Source organism: Drosophila sechellia, chromosome 3R, assembly GCF_004382195.2.
Source record: "Drosophila sechellia strain sech25 chromosome 3R, ASM438219v1, whole genome shotgun sequence".
In the NCBI taxonomy this organism is placed as follows: domain Eukaryota; kingdom Metazoa; phylum Arthropoda; class Insecta; order Diptera; family Drosophilidae; genus Drosophila; species Drosophila sechellia.
In genome coordinates this window covers 21708515-21734571 of record NC_045952.1, presented here as the reverse complement: position 1 = coordinate 21734571, position 26057 = coordinate 21708515, and the positions used below count along the sequence as shown (strand labels likewise).

General features: G+C 42.4%; 3 protein-coding genes across 5 annotated transcripts; all 3 read left to right on the top strand.

Moving 5' to 3' along the window:
• Positions 1-6625: 6625 nt before the first annotated feature.
• Positions 6626-7530, top strand: LOC6607544. The gene is made up of 2 exons (XM_002032277.2): positions 6626-6870; positions 6919-7530. Exons 1-2 carry the CDS (start codon positions 6760-6762, stop codon positions 7441-7443), a joined length of 636 nt encoding a protein of 211 aa, XP_002032313.1. The 5' UTR covers positions 6626-6759; the 3' UTR covers positions 7444-7530.
• A 322-nt stretch (positions 7531-7852) lies between these two features.
• Positions 7853-10067, top strand: LOC6607543 (probable V-type proton ATPase subunit d 2). Of its 2 annotated transcripts, XM_032720335.1 has the most exons (3): positions 7853-8470; positions 8575-9579; positions 9639-10067. In XM_032720335.1, the coding sequence occupies exons 2-3, from the start codon at positions 8894-8896 to the stop codon at positions 10003-10005; spliced, it is 1053 nt and encodes a 350-aa protein (XP_032576226.1). In that variant the 5' UTR covers positions 7853-8470; positions 8575-8893; the 3' UTR covers positions 10006-10067. The 2 variants fall into 2 exon arrangements, with proteins under 2 accessions (XP_032576226.1, XP_002032312.1); XM_002032276.2 differs by having other exon boundaries at positions 7853-9579.
• Positions 10068-10230: 163 nt separating this feature from the next.
• LOC6607542 (RING finger protein unkempt) lies at positions 10231-18431 on the top strand. 2 transcript variants are annotated; one of them, XM_032720334.1, is made up of 9 exons: positions 10231-10317; positions 10386-10595; positions 11643-12062; positions 12126-12328; positions 12591-12700; positions 12900-13008; positions 13170-13295; positions 13363-13943; positions 13999-18431. In XM_032720334.1, exons 1-9 carry the CDS (start codon positions 10253-10255, stop codon positions 14194-14196), a joined length of 2022 nt encoding a protein of 673 aa, XP_032576225.1. In that variant the 5' UTR covers positions 10231-10252; the 3' UTR covers positions 14197-18431. The 2 variants fall into 2 exon arrangements, with proteins under 2 accessions (XP_032576225.1, XP_002032311.2); XM_002032275.2 differs by lacking the exons at positions 12591-12700; positions 12900-13008 and having other exon boundaries at positions 13173-13295.
• The last annotated feature ends 7626 nt before the right edge of the window (positions 18432-26057 follow it).

The following is a 26057-nucleotide window of genomic DNA, read 5'->3' as shown; positions in this document are numbered from 1 at the left end:
GCTTGTTGCTGTTGCTTTTGGCGCTGCCGGCGTGCTTTTGCTTTGCTTTACAGCATTGCCAAATCTGTCATACGGTCGCCGGTGGCGCTGTCGCTGCGCTGCTGGCGAACAGATGTTGGCGCCATGTGATTGCCGGCAGAAGTTTCACAGAGAAAGCGGTGGTGAAGTGGGCGGGGTGGCGCCACCTGTTGGGGAATCCTTTAAAGCACGTTTGAGGGAATTAAGGATGTCTGCTTTGCTGGAAGTGCGCAAGAGGAGATTCTCATCTGGAACAGGGGCGTAGTCTGGATTTCTTAAAAGGGGTTTATAGATTAAGGATATTATATTGTATATTTTTGAATATTGCAAATTTGTAAGAACTGCTAAAAACTAAAGTAAAGTAGCTTCAACTTAGTTCAATCCCTTTTCGTGAGCCCCTGCCTGCTGCCAATCAATCAAATGGCAGCAGTAACAGTATCGTGAATTGACAACAATGGTTTCGACCATAGTAACACCCCCTTGGCGAAGTTCTTCGTGATATATGGCCCAGTGATAAAACAATGTCAGCTGATGGTGTCGCACACAATTTGCAACATAAATCCATCACTTTTGCCAGCACCTTTTTCTCGGGTTTAACCTTTCATTCGCTTTTTTAAGCAGGACTAGATAGTATGATACTTAACTAGTTTTTTTAAATTTTTCATATAAATATATAATGATTTTCATATACCACAACAACCATTTTTACCCAACTATTACATATTAAATTTTCTTGTAAAAACGCTTGGGTTTTCTCATGTTTTTTTTTGTTCGCCTCAAGTGAGCATCTGTAGGATGTAAATGTATCTGAACACTGTTACACCTGTGCAATTGTGCTCCAAGTTGAGCGAATGCAAACACAATCAGTGCAAAGTGCACGGTGTCACATGCCCACAATGGGTATGAATACGAATGGAAATAGCCAGTGAATCATTGTGTATTCACTTTGGCTATCTATTCAAAGTGCTCACTGCAGATGTAAAGCGGCCATTACGATAAATGGGTAATTGAATAGGTGTCCGGAGAATCACGTTTGAAATTTCGGGCTTGGGTCGAGTGTAATGTAATAAGTTGGCCGTGCCTAATTTAGCCCAATAGAATGGTACTTGTTAGTCCTATAGTATTTGATTTACGACCAATTTTGGCTTACACAGCACGTGGCTCAGAGATCATTAACGCTTTGCGGTAAACACAGCGAAATTTTCGAAAAGGAAATGGAAATTTAAACAGAATAATGACTTTTTGTTACGACAAGTGCAATGAAATGAAAACAAATTAAACGCAACACTTTGGATAATATTTACCCATTGCAACACAACTAATTATTTTTTTGTCTCTGTGCATATTTGGGTTTTTAACCCTTTACAAATATAGATGCCGAAATTCCTTGAAAGCGGCTTTATTAATATTTAGTTACTAAACCACGAAATATATTTCGGACTGCATCCTAATGCATAGATGACCTCTGACGTCAATTGCTTGATATATTTACCCCAAAATTTTTTCATTCATATGCGTTTATGGAATTGAATCCGACACACAAGATTATATGTGTATATATATATATTTTTTTTGAATGCCACTGAAACTGCCCCGTCTAATAACTGGCACATTGCGGTGAATAAATTCTCAATTGCCTTAGTTATAAATCTTGTTATATAATTGCGAAGAAAGGGAAGGGACACTTACAGCCGGAAAATCAGTATTTCATGTGCATGTGTGAGTATGTGTGTGGGAGGCCAAAGAACACGAACCAGTTTCAAGTGTGCCAATTAGCTATTCCATCTTAAGTCTCGACTCCCCCAAGATCTCTGGGTATTCCATTTGTGACTCTGTGACATGTGCTGAAGTTAAGCATTACTAGTGTACACTGGGCATAAAATTATACTGTGCAAGAATTCTATAAAAAATAAAATAAGAAGTTGGTTTTAAATAGCACTTCAAAGTCAGAGCAAATGGCATATTTAAGCATATTTAATATGAATATAGGGTTTTCCTTTGATAAGCCAATTAACACCTATTTCTTACTGTGTAAATTTTGTACATCTATTCGCCTGCATCGTCTTAGTTCCCAAGGTCGTGATTAAAGGGCGTTGAAATTCATGAACTGTTGTTTTGGCAAATCGCTCTCGAACGAAACCATCAGCTAGATTGAATTATTTGCATGAGCGGCGACAGACACACGTGGCTGGCACACGTGGCTGTGCTTGGGGATAATGTGAGCATGAGAGTCCTCCCTTAGGTCCTTCCAATTTAAAGTAATCCCTCGACACGAGCCTCTCGATTTTCATGTTGTTCCGTTCTAAATGGCCAAGTGTGGCATATGCACCAACGACCCAGTTGCGAGGACCTATTGCGTTTATTTTTAGCCAAGTTGCAGGTGCATTCAGGCCTTGGCTAACTGCATTTGCCACTGGCCAATAAATAATTACGGGCACGTAGAGCGGATCTGCTTGATTAAGGGTGGAGCTGGGGGAAGTTCACCAACGCATGTCAATGTCATTGCGTGCCCAGCATGGAAAAGTGGTTTGGGTCGGGGGTCAACCTGCTGACGTCCTTCGATGACCTCTGGCCGGGCAGTGAACTCCAGGATTGCCTGACACAGTGGCAGGACGAAAGTGGGCTAACCGCCATTTGCATGCCAACCTGGCCAGAAGTGACCTAGGATGCATTTGGAGCCACGAAGAAAATCCTTCTGCAGTCGGTACGTGCCGCAGCTGCAAGGAAATCGCACAAGGCTCACCTCGGCCAGAAATAAATGAAAGTATATAAATAGCTTGCGCTTTTAAAAGAGTTTTTACTCCCTGAGAAGTCAAAAGATTTATTGGCCAAACAAAAGACTAAGCCATCAAAATGAATTGCGCACAAAAAATCGTGATGCATTTTTATTGTGGGGAAATATATATTTGTTTTATATTCTATACTAAGCATATAAATTATGCTTCGCCTTGAAGTAGGCAGTAGATTTTTATAATACTTCTATATTTAGTAATAAGAAATTAATGACTTTAAATAAAATGAGTTTATAACGTTACAAAGTTCTGCAATTAAAGACAAAGTCTGTGTCCGATTACCAACTTCCGTCGAAGGTACTTTCGTTTATTACCCTTTAGTCTTCGAATCTCAAGTCCTTTCGACTGATATCAGCTGATAGTAGCTGATATTGTGTGACGTTAATGGCCAGTCCCTATGAGTCGACGAACTGTGCCTTATTAGCTGCCAATGGGCGCCAGACCGGCCAAATCCCAAGTCGCCTAATCCGAAACTTATCTGGAGTGTGCAATTTCCCCTTGTGACTTAGCGGTCACTTTAAGAAGTGGCATTAAGATCTTAGTGCACTTTTATGATGTGAAAATCTACTATAGCTGACTTTGAAGTGGCACAAGGCGCCCAGTTCGCCCAGAGTTCCATTTACGAATGAATATAAATATAATCAGCTGAAATGGGAGGATAAGCTTAGGAAATGTTTAAACGATTATGACATCGGCGGTGTTTTGGCTTATGGCAAAACTACAGTGTGGAGACATCTGATGGCTTCCCTGTCACGCTGGTCAACAAAGCTATCCATAAATTCTGTCTCGCGACCGTACTGGGGTTTTTCGCTGTCACAGTCCTATCCGTATCTGGTAGCTGTATCTGGAGCAGTATCTGTATCTGCACCTTCACCTGTATCTGTGTGGAACACGCCACGTAAAACAAGTTCGGAGAGGTCCGAAAGTCACTGTATCTGTATCTGTATCTGTATTCGAATCTGGATCTTGGCCGGCGCATGACTCCTGTTGACTCAGCGCTACTTTCGCTGACGGATTCTTGCGCAAATATTAGCAACCAGTGCGGCCACAAATTTACGACAGTTGACATTGACTTATCTGCTCCAAAAGGGGTTCCATAGAACTATAGATACTATGTGGTCCACCTGTGACTTGGGTTAAGCTGGATGGATTTGGTCAGGTCTAGACATTAGACTGCGACCGTTTGGGATGGTTTATCTAAAATGTAGTTCTGTTAGCCAGGAAAAGGCAATATTAGATCATTATACAAAGAGCACCTATCTGCTATAAATAGCAAATTTATATATATAAAATAAATATTTAAATAATTTAGAAATAAATAGAAAAATGGTAGTGACTATCCACATAGTGAAGATAACATAACAGCTTTGCTAGCTTTATGGCTAGCCATTCGTTATTCTTTGGTATCTTTAATTAAGTTAGTTTATCTTATTTATGACCGTTTTTACTTGGTGTGCTCAGCCAGCCATTCCTCGTAGGAAGTTGAACCCGGCAGCAATTTCAGCAATCTATTGTCTTCTTCAGCTCATTAACACACACTCATTAGGAGAGCCATCCTGTTGTTTTACGGCCCACTTTGACCTCGGACGGAGAACAATGGCAATCAAAGTGGGGACAGGCAATAATCCATCACATGTCACCAAAGTTATTTCGAGCTCGACTGTTGGCCGGCATTTTCTAGGGAAAATTACAAGATTTTCCAGGGTCAGGAGCAGAGGTCAGTAAATAGTTTACAGTCGCATTCGGTTCAAAGTTGAGTGCTCCCAGGGAGTGGAAATAAATCTGCGTTGATTGCCCGAAACTGATGTAACCGACCTGCCGCTACATGCGAAGGATACACCGAAGGATACCCGTGATTCGAGAGAGACAGACAGTGCGTTAAACCCACCTCGTGTCTTTGACCGCCGCTCCTCCTGGCTGATGGATGTGAATTTAAATCCACTTAAATCCCTCTACATCCCTTGCATCGCCCATTCGAACAATTCCCTTGTATGCAAATCGGATAATGGCTAATGGCAGCACCAACAACTGAATTACAATATAAACAGTATGCGCAGCATTTAAGAGATTCCGATAAAAACGCCCCTGGCCAGCGACTTATAATTGGGTATCGAAGACCACAAAAGAATAGAATTCTCTGGCATTTTCCTGGAAACGCATCAAGGGGGAAAACTTTCACCAGCTGCACTCAAAGGAAGCCAATAAAACTTGGTCAACTCTCAAGTGACGGACAACGTGTTTGTCAAGGTTAAAGCGAGTCCAATTGCCCCTCGAACAAGCAGCGTTGGGGGAAACTGAAGTCAAGGTCAGGCAGGATGGGGTGGTTGGGTTGGGTGGCTTTGGAGCCAAGCAAACAAACGGAAGCGGATGCCCAGACAAGGCAATTACCATAATTGCCGTACACATGTGCGTACAACTGAGCAGCAAGCCGATGATATGCATGCATTCATAAGTACAGCAGCTTCGGTTCGCTCCAAGGACACTCTTCGAATGGAACCGGAAGGATTGGGGTTTGGGCGAGCGGAGTGCCCCGCGGGAGTTGAATTGCAAATAGTTGCGCCATTAGTTGTCGTGCAATTTGCATGACCAGCATACCACACTAATAAGCTATCCGAGACCCACTTGTCAACCTGTCGAAGTGGATGTGGATGGTATATTGACCCGATTCCCATCGCGAACTTGGCATAATTCTCATTATATTCATTATTTGCATTATTTTCACGCCATTCCCGCTGTTCTCGCAGCTGTTGGCCATTTGGATGGTGGCCAGTTCTCTGGCAGACCATATAGAATGGCTAGAACAAGACCAAAGCTGGCTATTTTCGGATGCCGCGGTAGCCCTTGGCAACGGCATCAGGCCAAACTGATCGAATAACGAACATACGAATAACCAAAACACAAATATGGCCTCTCTTTATCGCTCGGAATTATTTATAGAGCATCTGCTTTTGAGTGATAACAGAGGCTGGTCTATAATTTGCATGATTCACAGATATAGCAGTTAAAAATATTGGATAAGCGTATTCACAAAATTCCCCTTCTATTGCTTTATTTTTAGCCAGGAAGTCCGCTCTGCATTCAAATCAATGGGCCAACGTTGCGTATGAGTAACGTGAGGGCTAAGTTAGATAAGATTAATAATTTAAAGCGAATGTAAAGTCTAAGATGTATGGTAATTGTGTGCTTGTTAAATCTTTATTACCCCAAATGCTTTTCTTATGAATAACTGAGAAATAAATGGAATTTTGAAACGAATGTTAATCTTTCACAATAATTTTTAGTGACCTCTAAGTTTGCTCATATCTCTAAAAAAAATACACACCCAATGAAATGCGCAATATAATTGTGAAAAATTGACAACCGAATCGTGAATGTCAATGAAAATTCCAAAGATTGATTTGTAGTATTCTAAATTTATGAATTGCCAGCAAATTAATTTCGCTGGGGAAAGAACCGATCGCCTTGCAGTCAGCTGACCCACAAATAATCTTTGGCTATAAATCGAGGGCGCGGTTTTTGAGTCAAGTGTGTCTATAAAAATCACGACGTTGATTGGAGGGCTTTATCGGTCAGATAGCTCTCCCCGAATTCCACCGTCTGGCTAATTACACATATCTAATCTGGCGGAGTTCTTTTTCTGGCTACTGGTGTGGTTAGGTTTAGACTAATTACTATATAGTCATGTCGCCCCAGTCATGCGACCAGATATTTCTGCCTCGCGTGGTGGCAATCTTTATGTCCAGGTAAAATTTAATGTTTGCTGATCTCTTAAATCCCCAAAAGACTCTTGGGCTTGTTTTTGTATGCCCATCATATTTGTTAATAAAATGATTAAAGTTTATTAAACTGAAATATGTGTGCTATTATTAGCTGACTATCTGACAATCCTAAACAAAAATTTAAGTAGGCATTGAGTTGGTTATCCCAAGTCAAACATAATATAGACAAAATGATTGCCAAGCTGCGCAAGATTTATCCCAGTGGAAAGGCGGTCAGACATTCCCCCGCTCCATGCTCCACAACGGACCTGAACGATGCAGAAAAGGATTCCAATGTCAAGGTTAGCTAATCGAAATCCTTATTCCGCGTCCGCTAAATTCCCTCCTAGAAAAGGCGAGCCGAATATCTCGTCGAACGAATGCAGCGGCTGCTGCTCTTCCTGACCGTCTTCCTCCTGTTTCCCGTGGTGATCTTCGTCATCTTCAAGTTCTTGATAATGGAGACGCTCTATGGGAACAGCGATGACAATGTGGGCATTGGATCTGGCGTAGCCACGGTGATAGTGATGCATGTCCTGGTCACGGCCTATATCCTGCGCCTGATCTTCGTTCAGGAGATTTCGAGCATGGAGAAGCTGGAGTGGGAAGTTCTGGTGCCGCCAAACACCCAGTTTCATGGATCCGTGTTCATTGTCCTGCTGCTGATGTCCTACTGCTGCCTGATCATTGGCTTTCCCATAGCCACCTTCTTTGCCTTGAAATTTGTGGTGCTCAAGAGCTATGCCCACATCAATGCCGATATTATTTCGGCCATTTGCACCGTAGTTGCCGTTCATGCAGCAGTTGGCTTTTATATCTACCGAGCTATCTATGCAAAGAGTGCCACGGCCAAAAGCGCCAAAATATCGCTGTAAAATAATTGTATCTCAACCTTCCGACTATCTTGGTTATACCAAATACATCACAATACTTTCTCCTCCCACAATAATTCTGTATATATCTGAAACACTTCCTGCTTTCATCATGTGGCTGACATATTTCCGTGAAAATCGTACTCGTATTCGCCAATGCAAAAATGCTACCCACGCGATGATTTCTGTTTTTGGCTGAAAGCAATATGAGTTGGAAGCGCATTTCAGCCGTCACTTGTCCATCCCGCGAATCGGACTTCTTGACGGGCACATGTCCAGGGATTTTTTGTCGGGGGACAAAGAACGACTGCAGCCTAAGACTTTCCGCATGGAAAGTTTGTGGTAGTGACGAGCCCTCGACATGGCCAATGCCAACTTTAAACTGAACAACGTGATCTTATTTATTGCCTATATCGGCCAAGTTTTGTCAGCTGCCATGACTTTGTCTAAATATCTTTAGTCTTTGACAACGTTGAAAGGCAACAGGTGAATCTCGTGATTTAAGTTCAATACTTAAACTCTTACCATTTTTTTCCAGCACATTCACAACTTCAGAAGGCAGAATTTCTTTGATGACAGTTCCATTTTTCATCTGCCAGTAGGAATTAGTTCAGTTTGATGGTAATGCAACGTGAGGAGGTGTCTTTACTCGCATTGACACCCCCCTGTGATGGGCAATTAAATGCTTCGGTGGCAATAATAAATGTCGCTTTATTGCCACATTTATGCGATGCACACGCGGCGACACTAACAAGGCAAAGAAATATCAAAAACAAAGGCCACGCGAGAAATTCACATGTTTATTTTTTCTAGATGAATGGCCGAGTATATTGTAACAACTTGCAGTTGGAATGCTATTGGCACGAGCGCAGCTAGTTGACTGAGTAAACAAACAGTTGGCAGCAAGTAAACAAATGGCACAGAGCAACAGGTGATTTCCGTCCAGCATCCTCCAGGCGCATGTGCGGAAATTGCGCGAGAATAGGCCGAAAAATAGCTATCTGAAATTCAAAAAGCAAGCTCTAGCTAGGTGCGTTTTCTTAAAACAAAAATAATCTAATTGAATACTTTAAAACAAATAACGAAATATATAATATCCTTTCAAATTTAAACTTAAAATTTATATACCGTTAGAGCTCTGCCATATTGTCAAAAAGGATAAACGATTGGCAGCCTCACACCATCAGTTGCTCCATCTAGCGTGCTTAAGGTGAACTGCAGCGCATAATCCGGTAGATGACGCCAGCGAAAATTCAAATATTATCGTGGCCTATATTTATAGCTAAATAAATAATATTTTAGCACCTAGAATCCTTAGTGTTTATATGAGAATCAATTCACCCGAGAAATACCTATCACCGCATGTTTCATAGATCGATTTCAGCTCTCACTCAAAAGTTGCCTGGTGTCTGAATTCCTATTAGTAATAGCTCGAAAATAATAATAAGCCAAAATGTCGATGATATTCAATACGGAGTACGGCTACCTGGAGGCCCTAACGCGTGGATTCAAGAACGGCATGCTGAAGCACTCGGACTATTTAAATCTGACCCAGTGCGAATCGCTTGAGGACGTGATGATCAGCATCCAGGGCACGGATTACGGTCTCATCTTCGGCGGCGAACAATCAGCGCCGTCCGTTGAGAGGATCGAGAGGTGCCTTAGGGACCGTCTGATGCAGCAGTACTACTACATACGCAGTCATTCGACGGAGCCGCTGACCACCTTCATGGAGTTTATACGATATCCGTTCATGATCGACAACGTGGCGCTTCTGGTCGCTGGCCTGAATAACCATCGATCCATGAAGCGTCTGCTAAGAATGTGTCATCCGCTGGGCGAGTTCGATCAACTTGGCGCCATCGAAGTGGCCTCGAACTCCGCGGAGCTCTTCGACGCCGTCCTAATTGACACGCCCATTGCGCGTTTTGTGCCACGCGATTTGCCCATGGAGTCACTCCGTTACCTCGACGTGGAGATTGTGCGAGCCCATCTGTACCGTGCTTATCTGGAGAAATTCTACGCCTATTGCAGCCAACTGGGCGGCAACACCGCCAACGTGATGACCAATCTGTTGTCCTTCGAGGCGGATCGTCGGACCATCACAATAGCCGTGAACGCTATTGGTAGTGATATCAGGTATATATATCGGTGTAGCTATGAAATTCATTCACTGATAATGCCCAACAAACACGCAGTCCGAAGGATCGTCTAAAGATGTTCCCCACCTGTGGCTACCTGCCCAAGATAGCCTTGGCCTCCATGTCCAATTTGAATGAAACTGATAAAATAAGGGATGTGTGCAATGTGTTCGATGGCTATGGCAAAATGTTCGACAACTTGGAGCGCGACTCGGACGGCATGATTACGCTGGAGGACCGCTTTCTCATGATGGAGGCCAAGAAGAATGTGCAGACCTTCCTGCAGCAGTACCACTTCGGGATCTTCTACTCGTTCATCAAGCTTAAACAGTTGGAGGTCCGCAATATCGTCTGGATCAGCGAGTGCATAGCGCAGCGACAGACAGACAGAATCAACGCCTTCATTCCCATACCCTTGGACTAAAAACGAATTTACTTTTCTTCTTCTCTGTGAAATCTTATAAATAAAACACAATTTCGCATTAACATGCTTACACATTTCAATTTTGGCGCCAAATTTGTTTCGCTTGCGTCCCGGCTAACCACCAACTGCGGTGTGTGCACTTGCTAACCAATCGATATCAACGACGCCCACGAAAATTATCGATAATAATCGACTTAAGGCCATGGATGCCCGACGCACCGATGTTTTTTGCACATCACTAACAACGATGTTGGCAAATGAAACGAACAAGCTGCTGCTTTCCTCGCAGCAGGAAAAGCCAAATCACTACACGTAAATAGATGCAAATTAATGCAAACGATGGTTAAAGTGACGTGCAACCTTTCCGCCAATCGTTTCAGCTACCTGAAGGAGTTCCGCGTGGAGCAGTGCCAGTCGTTTTTGCAGCACAAGTGCAACCAGCATCGCCCCTTCGTCTGTTTCAATTGGCATTTTCAAAACCAGCGTCGGCGTCGTCCAGTGCGAAAACGCGATGGCACCTTCAACTACAGTGCGGATAACTATTGCACCAAATACGACGAGACCACTGGCATATGTCCCGAGGGCGACGAGTGAGTAGAAATGTTGTGAAATTCATAGTTTCCGATGGCCCGTGAAATCGCTGGACGGACGATTGCAGTGGCGGAGGATGGATGAGACAGCAATAGCGAACGACGTAGTATTTTTTTTTTGTTTCCTCTTTGCGCTCTCCTTCCTTCGCGATGTGTGTGTATCTCTTGTCTTCGTGTTTACAAACAAAAACCATAGTGCGGTTGTATGCAGGGGGGAGTGGTGGGGGCGGTGGCAGGGGCCTGGCGTTGTCTGGTAAGCTAAAAGTGAAATTGTAAGTGCGTATGTGGGCGTGCTGCTGGCTGTATCTCTGTGCATGTGTATGTGTGTGTGCAGGCGAGGTCACCACCGTGCAAAAGTGAAAGTGATTCCAGCTCTAGTGGGCTAGCAAATTCTTATCAGCATCCGTTTTGTGGTGGTTGTTGCTCTCTTGTCGCATGTATACATGCACAGACGCTAACACACACACAGGCACGCACAAACACACACAAGCGCAGACGAACGGCATCGCTACAAGTGTGTGCGTCATTGTTTTTATTGCGTTTCGCTTTTGCGTGTTTTCTTCTTCGTTTATTTTGATTTTCCCCCGGCAGCTTCGAAATGTACAGTTATTGTGGCTGGCGAGCTTTGGAGAAAAGCTCTGAGAAGTGTAAGAACGGGCTAAAAGTAAAACGCAATTACGCTTTGTGAGAGACAACAACAATGTCTGTTTTTATGACCCAGACTCGAGGTCCGACCTCTGACCCCGACCCCCATTCAATCCATTTATTGTAGTCTCCTTACAGGGTATAAACGGGTATACTGTAATCCTTAGTTCAAAGTTCATAGAAGGTGAAAAGAAAGCGGTTTTAGTTGAGAAAGATGAATTCCTTTTACTTATTAAAGAACTAAACTAAAGCATGTATTGAAATGATGATTCTTCTCATGCAAATTTACAACTCTGTTGTTTTTTCTTTCTCTTCTTTTTAATTAATGGGTATCAAACAGTCCATTCACTTGGGTTTGTCGGCTGCTTTGACGTCACTAAAACTGCATTTCTTCCCATTTAGATGCCCCTACTTACACCGCACTGCTGGCGACACCGAAAGGCGATACCATCTGCGCTACTACAAGACATGCATGTGCGTCCACGACACCGACAGCCGTGGATACTGCGTCAAGAATGGACTACACTGCGCTTTCGCCCATGGCATGCAGGACCAGCGCCCACCGGTTTATGACATCAAAGAGCTGGAGACCCTGCAGAACGCAGAGACCACACTGGACAGCACTAATGCTCTGAATGCCCTGGACAAGGAGCGCAATTTGATGAACGAAGATCCCAAGTGGCAGGACACCAACTACGTGCTGGCCAACTACAAGACAGAGCCCTGCAAGCGCCCACCGCGCCTGTGCCGCCAAGGATACGCTTGTCCACAGTACCACAATAGCAAGGACAAACGTCGCTCGCCCAGAAAATACAAGTACAGGTAAGATTTACCATTGAATTCATCTTAAAGTCAGTTTGAAACCACAATGTACCATCTTTTTAGGTCCACTCCTTGCCCCAATGTCAAGCACGGCGAGGAATGGGGAGAACCGGGCAACTGCGAGGCCGGCGATAACTGCCAGTACTGCCACACACGCACCGAGCAGCAGTTCCATCCGGAGATCTACAAGTCGACCAAGTGCAACGATGTCCAGCAGGCCGGATACTGTCCGCGCAGCGTCTTCTGCGCCTTTGCCCATGTGGAACGTAAGTATAGAGGATTCGATGAGCTAATAGATAGGACTCAGCCTATGCGCTGTGCTCCACAACCAGTTGTAGGGATTTGTTTAGGGCCAAGTTATGATATTACAGCTCTAACATTATGTTTGTCTTTTACTCGCCTCATCCATCAAACCGCAAATCTGTTTCCAACTATCATTCAAATCCTTTGAAAACATGTGCATCAATCAATGTTTGCTTTGCCGCTCGGTGTTGCTTGTCCATGTAACTACTCCCAATCCAAATAAAGCATGCTCAATTGACGAGAAGAAGCGGGATCACACGGTATCCCTAATCGAGCTTATTTCCAATGCCTATCCTGATTTAAAAGCTCAGGATGCGTTTCAAGGGGTCGATAATGTACGTATTACCGAAGCAATAACACTCATCCAAATAACGCCATCGACTTGCATCGCCTAAACCCAAACGTACTACCACACATCGTTTGCCGCTCTAATCCAGCTAACCATCATCAACTAACTGCTTAACACTTTCAATAAGCCATTTAATCATGTGTCCTGCTCTCCGCGATTTTTTTCTTTTCGTTTTGTTTTCTTAGTTGTTGAACATTGATGGTAATAGCACCAATAAAATGTTGGTAGACGCTTTGGAAAACACAACAAATTTCAGCAAAATTTTAAGTTTCTCACGACCCCTGGACAGTCGTTGTGAGTATCCCAGAGTCCTGACATGCGTACGCCTAAGTTATACACTAGAAATCAGTTCTCCGTGTTGGTTGTGGACAAAGAATGTCAGCGCTTAGATAGCAAATGCCTTACCCACTTGCCTAACCGAAAATCAATAATTTTTTGTCTTCACTCTTTGCAAGCAGCTTGCTCAATGGACGATCCGCGCGAGAACTCATTGTCGGCGAGTCTGGCCAATACTAGCTTATTAACACGTTCCTCGGCGCCAATTAACATTCCTAATACGACTCTAAGTAACTCAATTAACGGTAAGTCATCAATGGGCTACGAGTGCAAACTAATTGGTAAAGCTAATACTCCATTCCATTTGCACAGATTTTAACTCAGGTGGCTTCGCCGTCAACATTCCCAGCAGCTCGCTCACCTACAGTCCCACCAACCATGCCAATCTCTTCAACGTGGACGCCTTCAACTATGGCGGCTCAAACAAACTCAGCAATTCCCTTACGGCCACCCAGAACGATAGCAGTCTCTTCTTTCCGTCGCGCATTATATCGCCTGGCTTTGGCGATGGCTTGTCGATTAGTCCTTCGGTGAGGATATCCGAATTGAATACCATACGCGACGACATCAACAGCAGCTCGGTGGGAAATAGTCTGTTCGAGAACACTATTAATACGGCCAAGAATGCGTTCAGCCTTCAATCTCTGCAGTCGCAAAACAACAGCGACTTGGGTCGCATCACCAATGAACTGCTCACGAAGAATGCGCAAATTCACAAGTTGAACGGACGCTTCGAGGACATGTCATGCAAGCTAAAGATCGCGGAGCTCCATCGGGACAAGGCCAAGCAGGAGGCGCAGGAGTGGAAGGAACGCTATGACCTAGCACAGATACAGCTAAATTTGCCAGCAGAGCTTCGGGACTTGTCCATACAGAAATTGAAGCAATTGCAGGTTAGTCGTTTAATTAATTTCCCAATTCAATGGATTTAACCTGCTACCATTTTAGGCCAAGCTGCGCACCGACTTGGAGGAGGTCGACAAAGTATTATATCTAGAAAATGCCAAGAAGTGCATGAAGTGCGAGGAGAACAATCGTACGGTTACTCTGGAGCCGTGCAACCACCTGTCTATCTGCAATACATGCGCTGAATCGGTCACCGAGTGTCCCTACTGTCAGGTGCCGGTAATAACCACCCACACCTAGAACATGTTTTATCAGCAACAGGACCACAAGTGGCCCTTTGGCTGAAAATCGGATAGGAAAGGGAAAGGGGATTCCGATGGGATATGAATGGATCATGGGGATCAAGACCGCGAACAGCATGACAATGTGGTACTCACAAAGCAAACTTTAGTCTTAAGCGAAACGTTGAAACTTTTGAACAGTTAGGATTTGACACATGCCTACTACTTGTGCATGTGGCAGGGAATATATAATTTATGTTTTCAATCTACGCAAAATATGCAAATTATCGTCATGAATATTAGCAATTACTAGGCACAAACTATTAATTGAATTAGCTAGCAGCTCTAAACGAATAAGTATGTAATTTTATTTTTGTTTATTTTTTCTCAAATCGAATCGAATACAGGAAAAAACATTTTAAATTGATTTTGTACTATGCTTTATGTAACCAACTCTTTTAATTTTGTTTAATATTCAGTGTTTAGGCATACATATTATCTAATCTACTGCACGAATTTGCAATGTCTCATTTATTTTTTTTAACCACATATATTTGTGTATCTCTATATTTGTATTTAAATATGATAAACTTTCAGTCATATTGTACTTTTCACTAGTATTACATAAGAAATTATGAAAACTAAACAATTACATACAAGATGTAATTGGATGAAAGATATATAAATATATAATATATTAATTTTTCTAGACACTTTTAGCAATTGACTATTAACAAATTTATAGAAACCAACAAATTTAACAATATATTGTCGCATAGAAGAGCAGAAAACAACCACAAACAAACAAATACCACCAGTGATTTTATATAAGCCGATTTTCAAACTGTATTTTTTATGTATGTGTTTCAAACTTGTGAATGCAAACTACAACTAAAAGCCAAGACAATGGTCATAAAATCAATGTAACTGACGGGTAATCAATCTTAGTCAGTACTCAGCTTTTATTTTCCTTTTCCAAATGCACAAAAATTAATTGTAGACGTTGAAACGAGAAAATACTAAATGCGACAGCGCTTTTCCTTATCGAAAGTTCATTTTGTCTTTTTGAAAACCAAGTTGAATGTATTAAGACACTTTACTTTTATTTAGGCTTTGGTAAGCCAATCCCAATTAACCAGTTACAAAATTATCAACTTACGTATATAATCTATTAGGTTACTTTGTGATTTGAATAGTGCTTTAAGTACTTACTTTGCAGCTGATTTCAATTTTCATTTTACTTTCATAGTCTCAACTGGACGCTTCCAATTTAGTAAAAGCAAAAAAAATGAATCGTCAATGTCAAAACGTAGTATTTAATTCATATAAAATCCAGCATTTGGCTGATGGTACAAGAACGAATATGAATAGATATATATTTATGGAAAATTTGAACGCAGATTCGATGAGTGTGATGTAGAAAGCATAAACAATAAAAGTAACTCGATACAGCGAAATGAACAGAGTTTAATGAAAATGTTAACCAAAGTTAAAGTAAAACCGTCTTCAAAAACCATTGTATTTTTCTGCGAATTAAAATTATCAAACGTAATCAATTGGACAATGTTGAATGAAACTGAAACGTGTTGTTAGCTAGTTGAGTTGAATTGATAAAGATGTAATCAAAATGAAACTGTTCTGGGAATGAATTGAATATGAACATGAAATATGAACTTAGGCATTTATTGGAAACAAAAGCGACACCATGAATATATACAAATGAAAAACTAAATTATATTATTACAAAGCTAACTAGGAAAGGCAGCGCAAAGGCTCTTATCTCTGTGTGTGTTTGTACTGTGTTTTGTAGAAGCCAAATCAGCAAGGAATACAAATAATTAATAAATATAACAATAAACAATTGTGTGTTAACTTATAAATGCTTTAATAGTTTATGATACAAGTGTACACAAAAAAACTAAAAATCACGAGAACAAACAATGAGAAAATTGGTTTTATAATGGAGCTGTTGAGTCGCAAATCTATTGTGTGTAGTACCAAACTAAACTGAAAACTGAATGCATACCTCTCTCAGAATATCCCTGACTCTCATCACCGGGCACAGTTTGAAAGATTTGCTAATTTACTTTATGAATCTCCACGATATACATGGGATGTCTATCGACCTACGCGTTTTTCAACCCCATTCCAAAGCAAAAACCAATGCAAAGCAATTTTACAACATGTCAAGGAATCCATTTCACGCCATCTCAACTGTGAAGAATCAAACAGAAACCAGATCGAAAAGTATATGTACGTTACATACATATATATTTATAGATGACACATGTATTTTGTATACGCTACTGTAAGAGTGATTTTTATGTGATTTTGAAACTACTTGAATATGTGATCCAGAAATATATAAAAAACAAAAAGAACAAAAAAAAAATACAAAATAATATTTATATATATAAATGCAAGCTCGCGACAGTAAACAGCAATAAAACAAATCAAATTGTAAACCAACTTGACTTTATGTACAACAACAATGACGACAAAGAATATGTTGTACAGCTCCAGCTCCATTTAGAAAACAAAAGGCAAGAGAATAAGGATTTTGGTAGTGGAAGAGATATGGACACACATAGCATACTTAACAAATTGTCAAAAAAAAAAAAAAAAAACACGTAGACCACAAAAACATCAAAACCTTAAGAATACAAAAAAAGAACAAGCAAATAAATGTCTAAATTATCAAATTGAATTAGTAGCTAGCTTATAGGGTTCTCAAGTGAAAATTTACCAATGGAAATACAAACGAGTAACAAAAGCAAAGGCAATTACTTCTCTAGCTCTAGAACTAAGAACAAATGTTTGCTACCAATTGTTTCAACTAGTTAATTCATAATAAATTACCAAATTGTAGAAAACTGTAACTGAAGGTTTAACAAGCATAGCAACAAAAAAAAAAACGAAACATGACAACTCTGAACACCGAACAGGAATTTAAAATATGAAATCGCGGAGACCGAGCAATTTGCAACCGAACGTACTGTCTAGTATTTTAAACTTGTCTACAACAATTATGAATCAAATGGATTTATGCAGTTTTGTGCGAACCAAGCCCACACAGACACACACAATAAGTGAAAACTCGACGAACTAAGTGGAATCAATTTAAATAATTTAGTTTTTTTTTCTAGAATACTACAAATGTGTGTCAAGACCTAAATGAAATAAGCAGAATTTGAAACTTTTACTAGAAATAACCGCTGAACTAGATTCGAACAAATTCATCAGCTCTGTATAAGTTACAACTTACAACTAGCCTAGGGTATAGGAAATATGACAAATATATTAATCCATATATACAATATCTATCAAAATTGTATGCCTAATTTGCGGTTAATGTCTCGGCTAAATCTTACTTCAGTTTTGATCAGTTCAGTTTAAGCTTATATATCTTTTCTTTGTTTACCTCCGATTATATGGGGTCGAATTATATTAATACCGATGCGCCGATACTGGTCAGATGCAATAAAGCTCTTGGCTTATACAATTTCTTATCGGGGATTTATTGGCGCGGAAACGCGGTCATAGCAATCAATTTTATTACTTGCTGTATAAATTAAAGTACATCCCCTGATGTTGTAAAACTTAAAGACCAAAAACAATATTTGCTTAACGATGATATTTTGCTTCATTATTTCCATTTTGTAGAGACTCGCTTTATTTCCTCGCCTCACGGGGCAATGTTGTGTGTTATTGTCAAGAGTGAATAATTATATACGAGTATATTTAGAGAGAGACAGAATCAAGAAAATTATTATTGTAATGTTTTGAAATGACAAAAGATACAAACAATAGACTCGGATTCAAAAAACACCTTCCACATTGTAGAGAATGCAACCTTAACAAATCAATTATTGAACTAGTTATGCCCCACAGAGGATATGAATACAAATATTTGAATATTTATATACACATATTACATATTACCTACGGATAGCATTATCAAATTATTATCAAGCAAAATTGTGTAGCAATTTAGTTATGTATTTCGAAATCGAGAACAAATGTTTGTCCAAGGCGACCACAAAAGCAACAAAAGCATCTGCCTCAATCCGAATATACACACCTCTATATATATATTTACGAACCTAAGTGTTGGCAATAATCGAGCGGACAGCAGGAGTTTCTATATAGGCATTTGCTATGGAGAGTTACTACTATGTAAACTATGCAATTAACAAATTGATAAATACAAATTACTATTTAAAAGAATGATTAATAAAACCGTGTTTAAAGCAACTTTCCCATCTCCGCCTTCTTTTCCTAATTTGCTGATGAGAATGCCGCAATTTTTGCCCAGTTCTCTTCCCATTTTTTTTTTTTTTTTTGGTTTTTTTTATTTGCAGTCTGCATACAAGACAAAGTCAAGGCGCTTGGTTCCCATGCGTGATTTCAATCTGGCCCAGCCACACAGCCACAACAAAGAGCAGCAGAGAAAAGGGCAATATAAAAGGTAAAGGCAGCGCGCAACATCGGCATCAGCAGCACAAAACTCGTAAGAATTTTAAAATGCACGATAATCGTTCAGTGATAGCTAAGCAAGCCGACAATGCCCCGGCTGCCTGCCTGCCCTGCCCTTGCACTGATAAAAAATCAATCAAGCCATTCGATTTCAAGCAGCTTCTCTTCAAAAATAAGTATCTTTATCTGCGAATATATCTTTAAATATTTGCAAAATGTTTTTACACTTTATTACTTATTTTATAACCGTATTATTTTGTTAGCAGCTTAGTTAATCCACTCATTCTGGGTGGTCTCCCCTTACAACGTTATTTTTTTCAGTGCACCATCTCATCTCTGCCACTGCCACTTTAACCTGAGCCACCGAGGTCCAGGGAGCCAGTTTGAAACAAGGTAGGATGCTGCCGTTGCTGTTGCTGCGATATCGCCGCGTTCGCGCGTTAAACACAAGCGCAACAATTTTTATTCTGTCAGCGAACGCGTGCCTGTATTTGTGTGGTCCCGGCCTCAAACTGGACTGGACCGTGGCTCCATGGGCTCCTGCTGCCTGCCATCCTTACCATTCCTGCCACCTCCACCTCCATCTCCTGCTCTGCCTTCTGATCTTGCGTGGCGATCTCACGCGCTTGCGCCTGCGCCGAGCAGCATTGGAGCACACTGCAGTGCAAACTGGCGGGCATATCGGTGGATGTGTACATGTGGTGACCCAACTTGCATGGTAGCTGGCTGGCTGGCTTATAAATAGGTTTTATGAGCGCAAAAGTGTTGCCATTTTTCATGCTGGCAAATCCATGCCTCCGACCCGCGCCACCACCACCATTGCCCCAACTATTTTTAGATGGACATTTACAAGGGCAGCACGGGGAGGAGATCTGCATCAGCGTCAGGCTTTCGCCTCGATCCCGATTCGTGTCCATGTTCTGCAGTGTTTCGCACGCTGCACGCTACACGCATTTCCACTCGAAACTTGTTCTCCTGCCGCTGCCATCGCTTCCCCCGCCGTGATTTGTAACACGATACATTTCGCCGCCGCCGACCGGAGGAGTAAGGGTGTATATATAGGACCTACGATCCGATCCGATCCGATCCCTGCTGCTTCTAATGCATTTTTCAGCTCTTTTGCATCGCGACTGGGTCCGAGATCAGCTCATTAGGCATTTTTAATTTGACAACGCGCGCAATTTATGTGGGAATTTCACGGCGTGTACTTTGACTCATCCAAAAGAGTCGGAACGAAACGAAACGAAAGACTTAGGCAGCGAACTTGGCGCGCCAAGCTCTGCTCAAAAATCAATTTTCAATTTGCTGCAGTTGGTCGGGATGGCTTGTGTTGGAAGGAGGGCAAAAGGGACCGGACGAGACGGAATGGGGCTCGTGTGACTACCTCTGAGCCCGGACTGACTGCCTGCCGTCCTGCCTGCAACATCCGCAGATCAAAGCCAAGCGATGGAGTGCGCAAGGCGACCCCGAAATCGAATGACAAGGAGACTGGCTTATTAGTGGGACAACGAAGCGATGGACACCCTTTGAAAGTGTAGTTTGGGGCCTAAATTAATACTAATTATAGTAATTGAAAAGGTCTAATAGATATAAAGAATGGTGAGCACAAAGAATAGTAGTAAACTTCATAATCAATTTAAGCATTAAGTAGATCTTTACCTACAAATCAACTCACGAAAGTGTGCTTGCCACTTAAATAGAGTATCGAAAATCTATTTAACCGGCACAGGCGTTGACGTTGATGTTGGCCCCAACTTAACGAAGTGTTGCTCGCCGGTCCCCGCCCTCCGGCCCTCCCTTTAACCCCTGGCAGCCGGCGGTCTCTGCATTCCGCGTGTGGTTTTTGTGGCCGGGCGGCATTTGGCCACGAGCGGCGCATAACAAAAAGGGAGTACTGTATGGCTGGTTGGCGGCTGTCTGTATTGGCATTTCGAAATTGAAAACCCTGCGAAGATAAAAATGTGCAATTTTCTAAGACCCCTTAAGCACTTGAGAAGGAACAGCTTTCGATGTTTCACCTATGATGGTGTTTTACGTGCTGTTGCTGGTCATCAACTTTCCATAATCGGCGCGCAGACAACAAACAACTTGTGCCTTCGACACGGCCCGCCCGCTGTGTCCGTCCAACAACAACAACGATACTAACAACAAAAAGAACAACAACAACAAGAGCAACAAGCGCCACTTTGCTGTCAATTCAAAATGATAAAGCAAACAAATATTAACCCACTCCAAGTGGACGCATGTGGCTGCCGTCTCATGGCACTTTCTGACAGCCCAGCGACACTCGAGCCGTTCCGTTCCGATCCGAACCGAACCGATCCCATCCCATCCCATCCCGGGATCTTTCACTGAGTCTGGGACTCTGGGACTGTGGGAATGTGCCACGGCCTGCGTCGCCGTCGTTTCCCCACATTCAGAAAGACACTCGCCTTGCCACGGCTTAAATGCTGTTCCAGGCCATAATGACTTTTAATTTTTATGGCACTGGCTGCCGAGGATGCCGATGCAACAACAGCAGCCGGAGAGCTTAAGTCGCATATAATTCAAGTCCATCAACGCATGCGCTTCACTTGACCACCGCCATGATACACATTTAAATACGAGAGCCCACTGCCCCTCAAGAAAATCCCCCTGTGGACTGTTGGGCTGTCGCCTGCACGGCCACTTGAGAGGGCATCCATGTGACTCGTCTGCGTCTGGACTGGATCTATGCAGCTCCTCCAACACCGCTCGCCTCGATTGTGGATCTACAGATGCTCGATGCTCGATGTTCGAGAGTGCAACAACGGCTCAGCGTTGTTTAATATTTTAAGTAAGTGCTGCCGCTTGGTTTGTGGTGAGCATGGGTGAAGCTCGATGGGATCGCTATTCCTTCTATGATGCAGTCCAATTTGTTAACAACGAATGAGGAGTGCGGGCCCTTAGGTCGAAGTGGGCTATACCCTTTAATAAACAAATACACAACTTTCCTTTAACTAATCTTGGGAAATATATAATATTAGTATTTATAAACTTTATTTATTTGTTGTTGAGTTGAAAAGGGTTTAATCGTTGCAATATATAATGTTTTTGTAGTTTTATAAAAAGTTGATTACCGTATGGTATGTCACCAATCTTATTCCCAGAAAATGATGTCAGTTATCATAGTTCAATTTTTTTTCCACCGAATAAGTGACATATGTTTCCATATCTGCCGACATTTGATTTGTGTACTGATTTGGCAGGAACATTCCGCACATTTAGCTGCATTTTTGTGGTTTGTCTCGTGCAAAAACTGTTGGCCAAATACGCGCCGCATGTGGCCGAAATGCCTTTCCTGTTCGGCCCTCCTTTGGGCCAACGGGCACTGCTTACTCACCGTGTTCTCGACTGCTCGGCCGTTCGACTGCTGTTTAAACCGCATCGATCGCTGCCAGCTGATAACACAATGGACCCACTGCACAATGATAACTATGCCGCTTACGACTTTTTGACTCTCGTGCCGGTCAGGATCAAAAGGAGCCCGGTTGACAAATGTTTGTATACACGCACACACCGAGACACTTGGGATGAGACCCTTTTTATGCCCAGTTACTTGGACGCTGGCTGTGAATGTTTATGTTACAAGCCCCCGGCCCTTGCCCCTGCCACTGCCACTGCCGCTGCCCCTGCCCATTTTGCTCCTGGGCTGAAACCATTCAGTGGCTGTTCGTGCCTTTGTAGTGGCAAATTCACCAGAATACCGGAGGCACATCCATCCATTTGCCTAATTTCTATCTCGGCAGCAATTCCCCAATGGCATTTCACTTAGATTTATGTGAATTAAACAGCCTGGACACAGTCACTTCCCCTTCCCCTTTCCCTTCCACAACCCAATCCCAATCCCTGGTAGCCGTAAATGTCAACATCCATTAGAGACCTCAAACCGTTAGTGGCATTTGTCGCACGCTATGAGGCAGGCCGAAAGCAACCGCCGCAGTCACAACACAAGAGTCCCACAACTCGCAGCATGATTGAGTGCCTGATTCTCGGAATCAAATCGAAATCAGCATTGACTTGATATGAGAACTGTGGCTGTTTCGATCGTTTTTAGTTTGCTGCTGTTATGGGTATACGAACCATTTTAGCTGCCATTAAAATTTGGCTATAAACAATATTAATATTCTCGTAAATATTAGTTGGTATCAGTTATTAAATTACCGCGACCTTCACAGCAGATAACCGAGCAAACCGGTGCGACGGGGCCAAAGCACGCGTTATGGCCATTATTATTTGTTAATTATGTGGCCGCTTATGGTTCTCTCTAATGCCAGAGCCGCGCGACTTGTGCAGCCAAAACAAAAGACTTTGGCAACAAACTTGCCAGCAGCAAAAAATTCAATGAACCCCAAGCGAGAGCGGCATAGTTGGGGAGTCACAATCGAAATTGGCTTTTAGATACTCTATATAACAAAAGTTTAGTTCGCTTTTCAGTAACGAAACTACTACTACTAAATAACCGTTTACTTGTTATTTCATTGGGTCACATGCACTTCTTTTAAAGTAACTTAAATTACTTACAGCCAAGCTGGTTGTTTTATATTTTAAATTTATTAGTTACAATATGGCTTTTCCCCCTTCATTCACCCCAAACCACATTACATAAGCCACATACCCACACCACGGGGAAGCGCATTAAAAAAGAAACAAAAATTCAAGTTTCATATCGAAGTTTTATGATCGAAACACCAACGAAAAGTAAGAGAACAAAAAGAGCAAATCAGCCGCAACCCATGGCGTTGGTGGGAATGGTGGGATCCAAGCCGAAAATCAGCCCCAGACCAGCAGGAAGGGATCGACGAGGACGGTGGAGGTGGAGATGGAGGTGATCCGGGCGAGGCAGCAGCAGCCATGTTAACAACTTCCATTAAAAGAAATTAAAAGCAGACGGAGACGCCGTTGGATGCGGACGCGCCATGGCGCACAGAAAATGGCGTTCCATCTGCTCTTTGGCATCTGTCCATGGATTCCATGGCGATTTGGAGGAAAGGAGCTGCTTGCTGGGCTCTCGAGCATTCCAGTTGGCCAGCGAATGGTCTGGATATTTCCGGTTCGTCTATTTGAAGGCTCTGGCACAAGGGAAAAATATTAATCTTAACTTGGTAGATGAGTAATTCAAGTGCCACCTTTTTTCGTTGATGATATAGTTTCGCAACATCAAATTTATAAGAAAGATATAAATACCCATACAAAAAACATTTTTCTTTAATGTTTTGACATTAAGAATTCCTATTACAGCATTACAGGTTGCCATTAAAATTCAATTTCGACTTATAGCTGTCGCCCCATTAATATTCACATAAATCAATGCTGGACCAAATCTAATTACAGAAACTAATCTGCGGCTTTTTATCTCAAAGGGCCTGGAAAGGCATTTTTGTTAGTTTATTTATTTAGTGTGTTTTTTTTTGTTTAGCTCTTTTCTGTATTTTTTGTGAGCCGTTTCGGCTAAGAGCGCGATCTATATGATCGTGATTATGAGGCCCGCTGGCCGTCTCGCTTGCTCCACGGTCTGCGATGCCATTTATTCATGCTCATTAAGTGCTGGAGCGATTGTTGTCTGCCCATGGGCCCGGGATGGTCTTCGCATCTGTATCTGGCTTGTTCACGGTGTGTTGTGTGTTCATTCACAAATGAGCGCCTTAAGCAGCTCCGCCCCACAGACACAGATACAGATATACAGATGCGGAGGCTCAAAGACACGTACGGGCTTTTCGAAACTCACACAGATACACACAGCGACGAACGTAATGAGTTCGGGGCGCACACAAAGAAGCCAGAAATTTATGTGGCAGCCACATAGACTCTCGCACACAGACACACACACACACTCGGATGCCCGATGCCCCAGCATCCAAGACTCGTATAGCCCATACCCCCTTCCACTTCAGCTTCTTCATCTTTAATTTGGTTCCGTGTATCTTGTTGATGGCGTTTTGCCTTCTCTTATATCTTTTGCCGCCACGACCAGCTATTGTATTTCTCCTCTTTCGATTCGTTTTTTTTTACTTCGATTCATTTCGTTTTTTGTCGAAATTATTATGCTATGCTCTGCATTCCAGAGCGTTACCAAAAAAAGAACAATGATGTGCACCTCCCCGCCATGGAATCCGTTACATGGGCAGGTGCACCTTGGCCCTTGGTTCTACCCCGTTGGAAAGTGACAATTTCTTGGACACACATTGACGGGCGTATTCCACGATTCGCGCTTGCCAAGTGACAGTGCAAATAGACCTGGTGCAACCTGGTGCAACCTGGTGCAACCGCAAAAAAAATAAGGTCTGGAAAAAGAGCCAAAACAAAAGATTAGCGCTTGCCACAGATATACGTTCTGGATGTGAGAAAAAGCTAAAGTTAAATTGGAGATTTCCCAGTTGTGGGGAATTCTATATTAGCCAAAGTCAACAGAGATAAAACTGGAAATTTATTGATTTCCAGAGAGCTGCATCAATCCGCAACTTAGTTATTTGCAGTGCATAAATATAAGGTACCTAATTGCAAATTGTATTTGCCAAAATCGTTATCGGTTTTTGCAATATATATAGACATATTTGCGATTATTGACATGGCGTTGAACGGAACCTCTGGCGGAGATTAATTTCCTTCGTTAAATTAACCAGTAATTTGTAGGACCTAAGGTGATATCTAATCGGAACATGACCACTTCCTGAGGGGCATATGAATGACTCACTGGGTGACATAAGCTCGGAGCCTTCGACGATCATAAACTACTTTAGAGTCTTAAGCACTTTTTCCGTTCCGTGAAGAGTGGCAAACGGAAGCAGCATTGAACCCATATGTACTCCACATACCATATACAATATATATGTATATATATATAAGGCTGCCCAGGAGTCACACAATACACAAAAAACCGGAACATTATTAATTTACAAGCAATAAAGCGAAACGAACAACAAAACGAAGAAAGGCAACGGAAAAAAGTGAACAATGAGTGCCGTAGTTGGCTGAGACGGAGGAGTTGCAGGGCCAGAAGCGGCTAACAAGCCACAAGAGTCGAGTCGAGTCGGGTCGAGTAGTGCAAGTGTTAAGAGAAATTGCAGTTGCAGTCGAGGATGCTGCAGCTCTTCTCCGCCAGCAACGCACACCATCACACATCCAATTGGCAACAGGCACACACTTTCATCCCTGGCCATAATGGACCGCAGCACACTATGCCATGCAAGCCATCCAACATCTGTTGCCAACATCGCTTGTACATAAGGAGCCGAAGACTCAGGCACTAACACTTGCAAACCAGTCTTGTGAGTATGCTGCATGCTCTAGTTGTCCCGCTCCCACTTTCCTCGCGACAAGGCAGCATAAAAATGAACACCACAGCCGATCGATCGTCGAGTGGCACACGCACACAATCACAACGCG

Bases quoted from the DNA above. Each gene is read 5' to 3' on its own strand.
- LOC6607544 (XM_002032277.2), top strand. From the start codon at position 6,760: ATGATTGCCAAGCTGCGCAAGATTTATCCCAGTGGAAAGGCGGTCAGA. The intron at 6,871-6,918 runs GTTAGCTAATCG...ATTCCCTCCTAG, and splicing joins AAAAGGATTCCAATGTCAAG to AAAAGGCGAGCCGAATATCT.
- LOC6607543 (XM_032720335.1), top strand. From the start codon at position 8,894: ATGTCGATGATATTCAATACGGAGTACGGCTACCTGGAGGCCCTAACG. The intron at 9,580-9,638 runs GTATATATATCG...ACAAACACGCAG, and splicing joins GCTATTGGTAGTGATATCAG to TCCGAAGGATCGTCTAAAGA.
- LOC6607542 (XM_032720334.1), top strand. From the start codon at position 10,253: ATGTTGGCAAATGAAACGAACAAGCTGCTGCTTTCCTCGCAGCAGGAA. The intron at 12,063-12,125 runs GTAAGATTTACC...CCATCTTTTTAG, and splicing joins CCCAGAAAATACAAGTACAG to GTCCACTCCTTGCCCCAATG. The intron at 13,296-13,362 runs GTAAGTCATCAA...CCATTTGCACAG, and splicing joins TCTAAGTAACTCAATTAACG to ATTTTAACTCAGGTGGCTTC.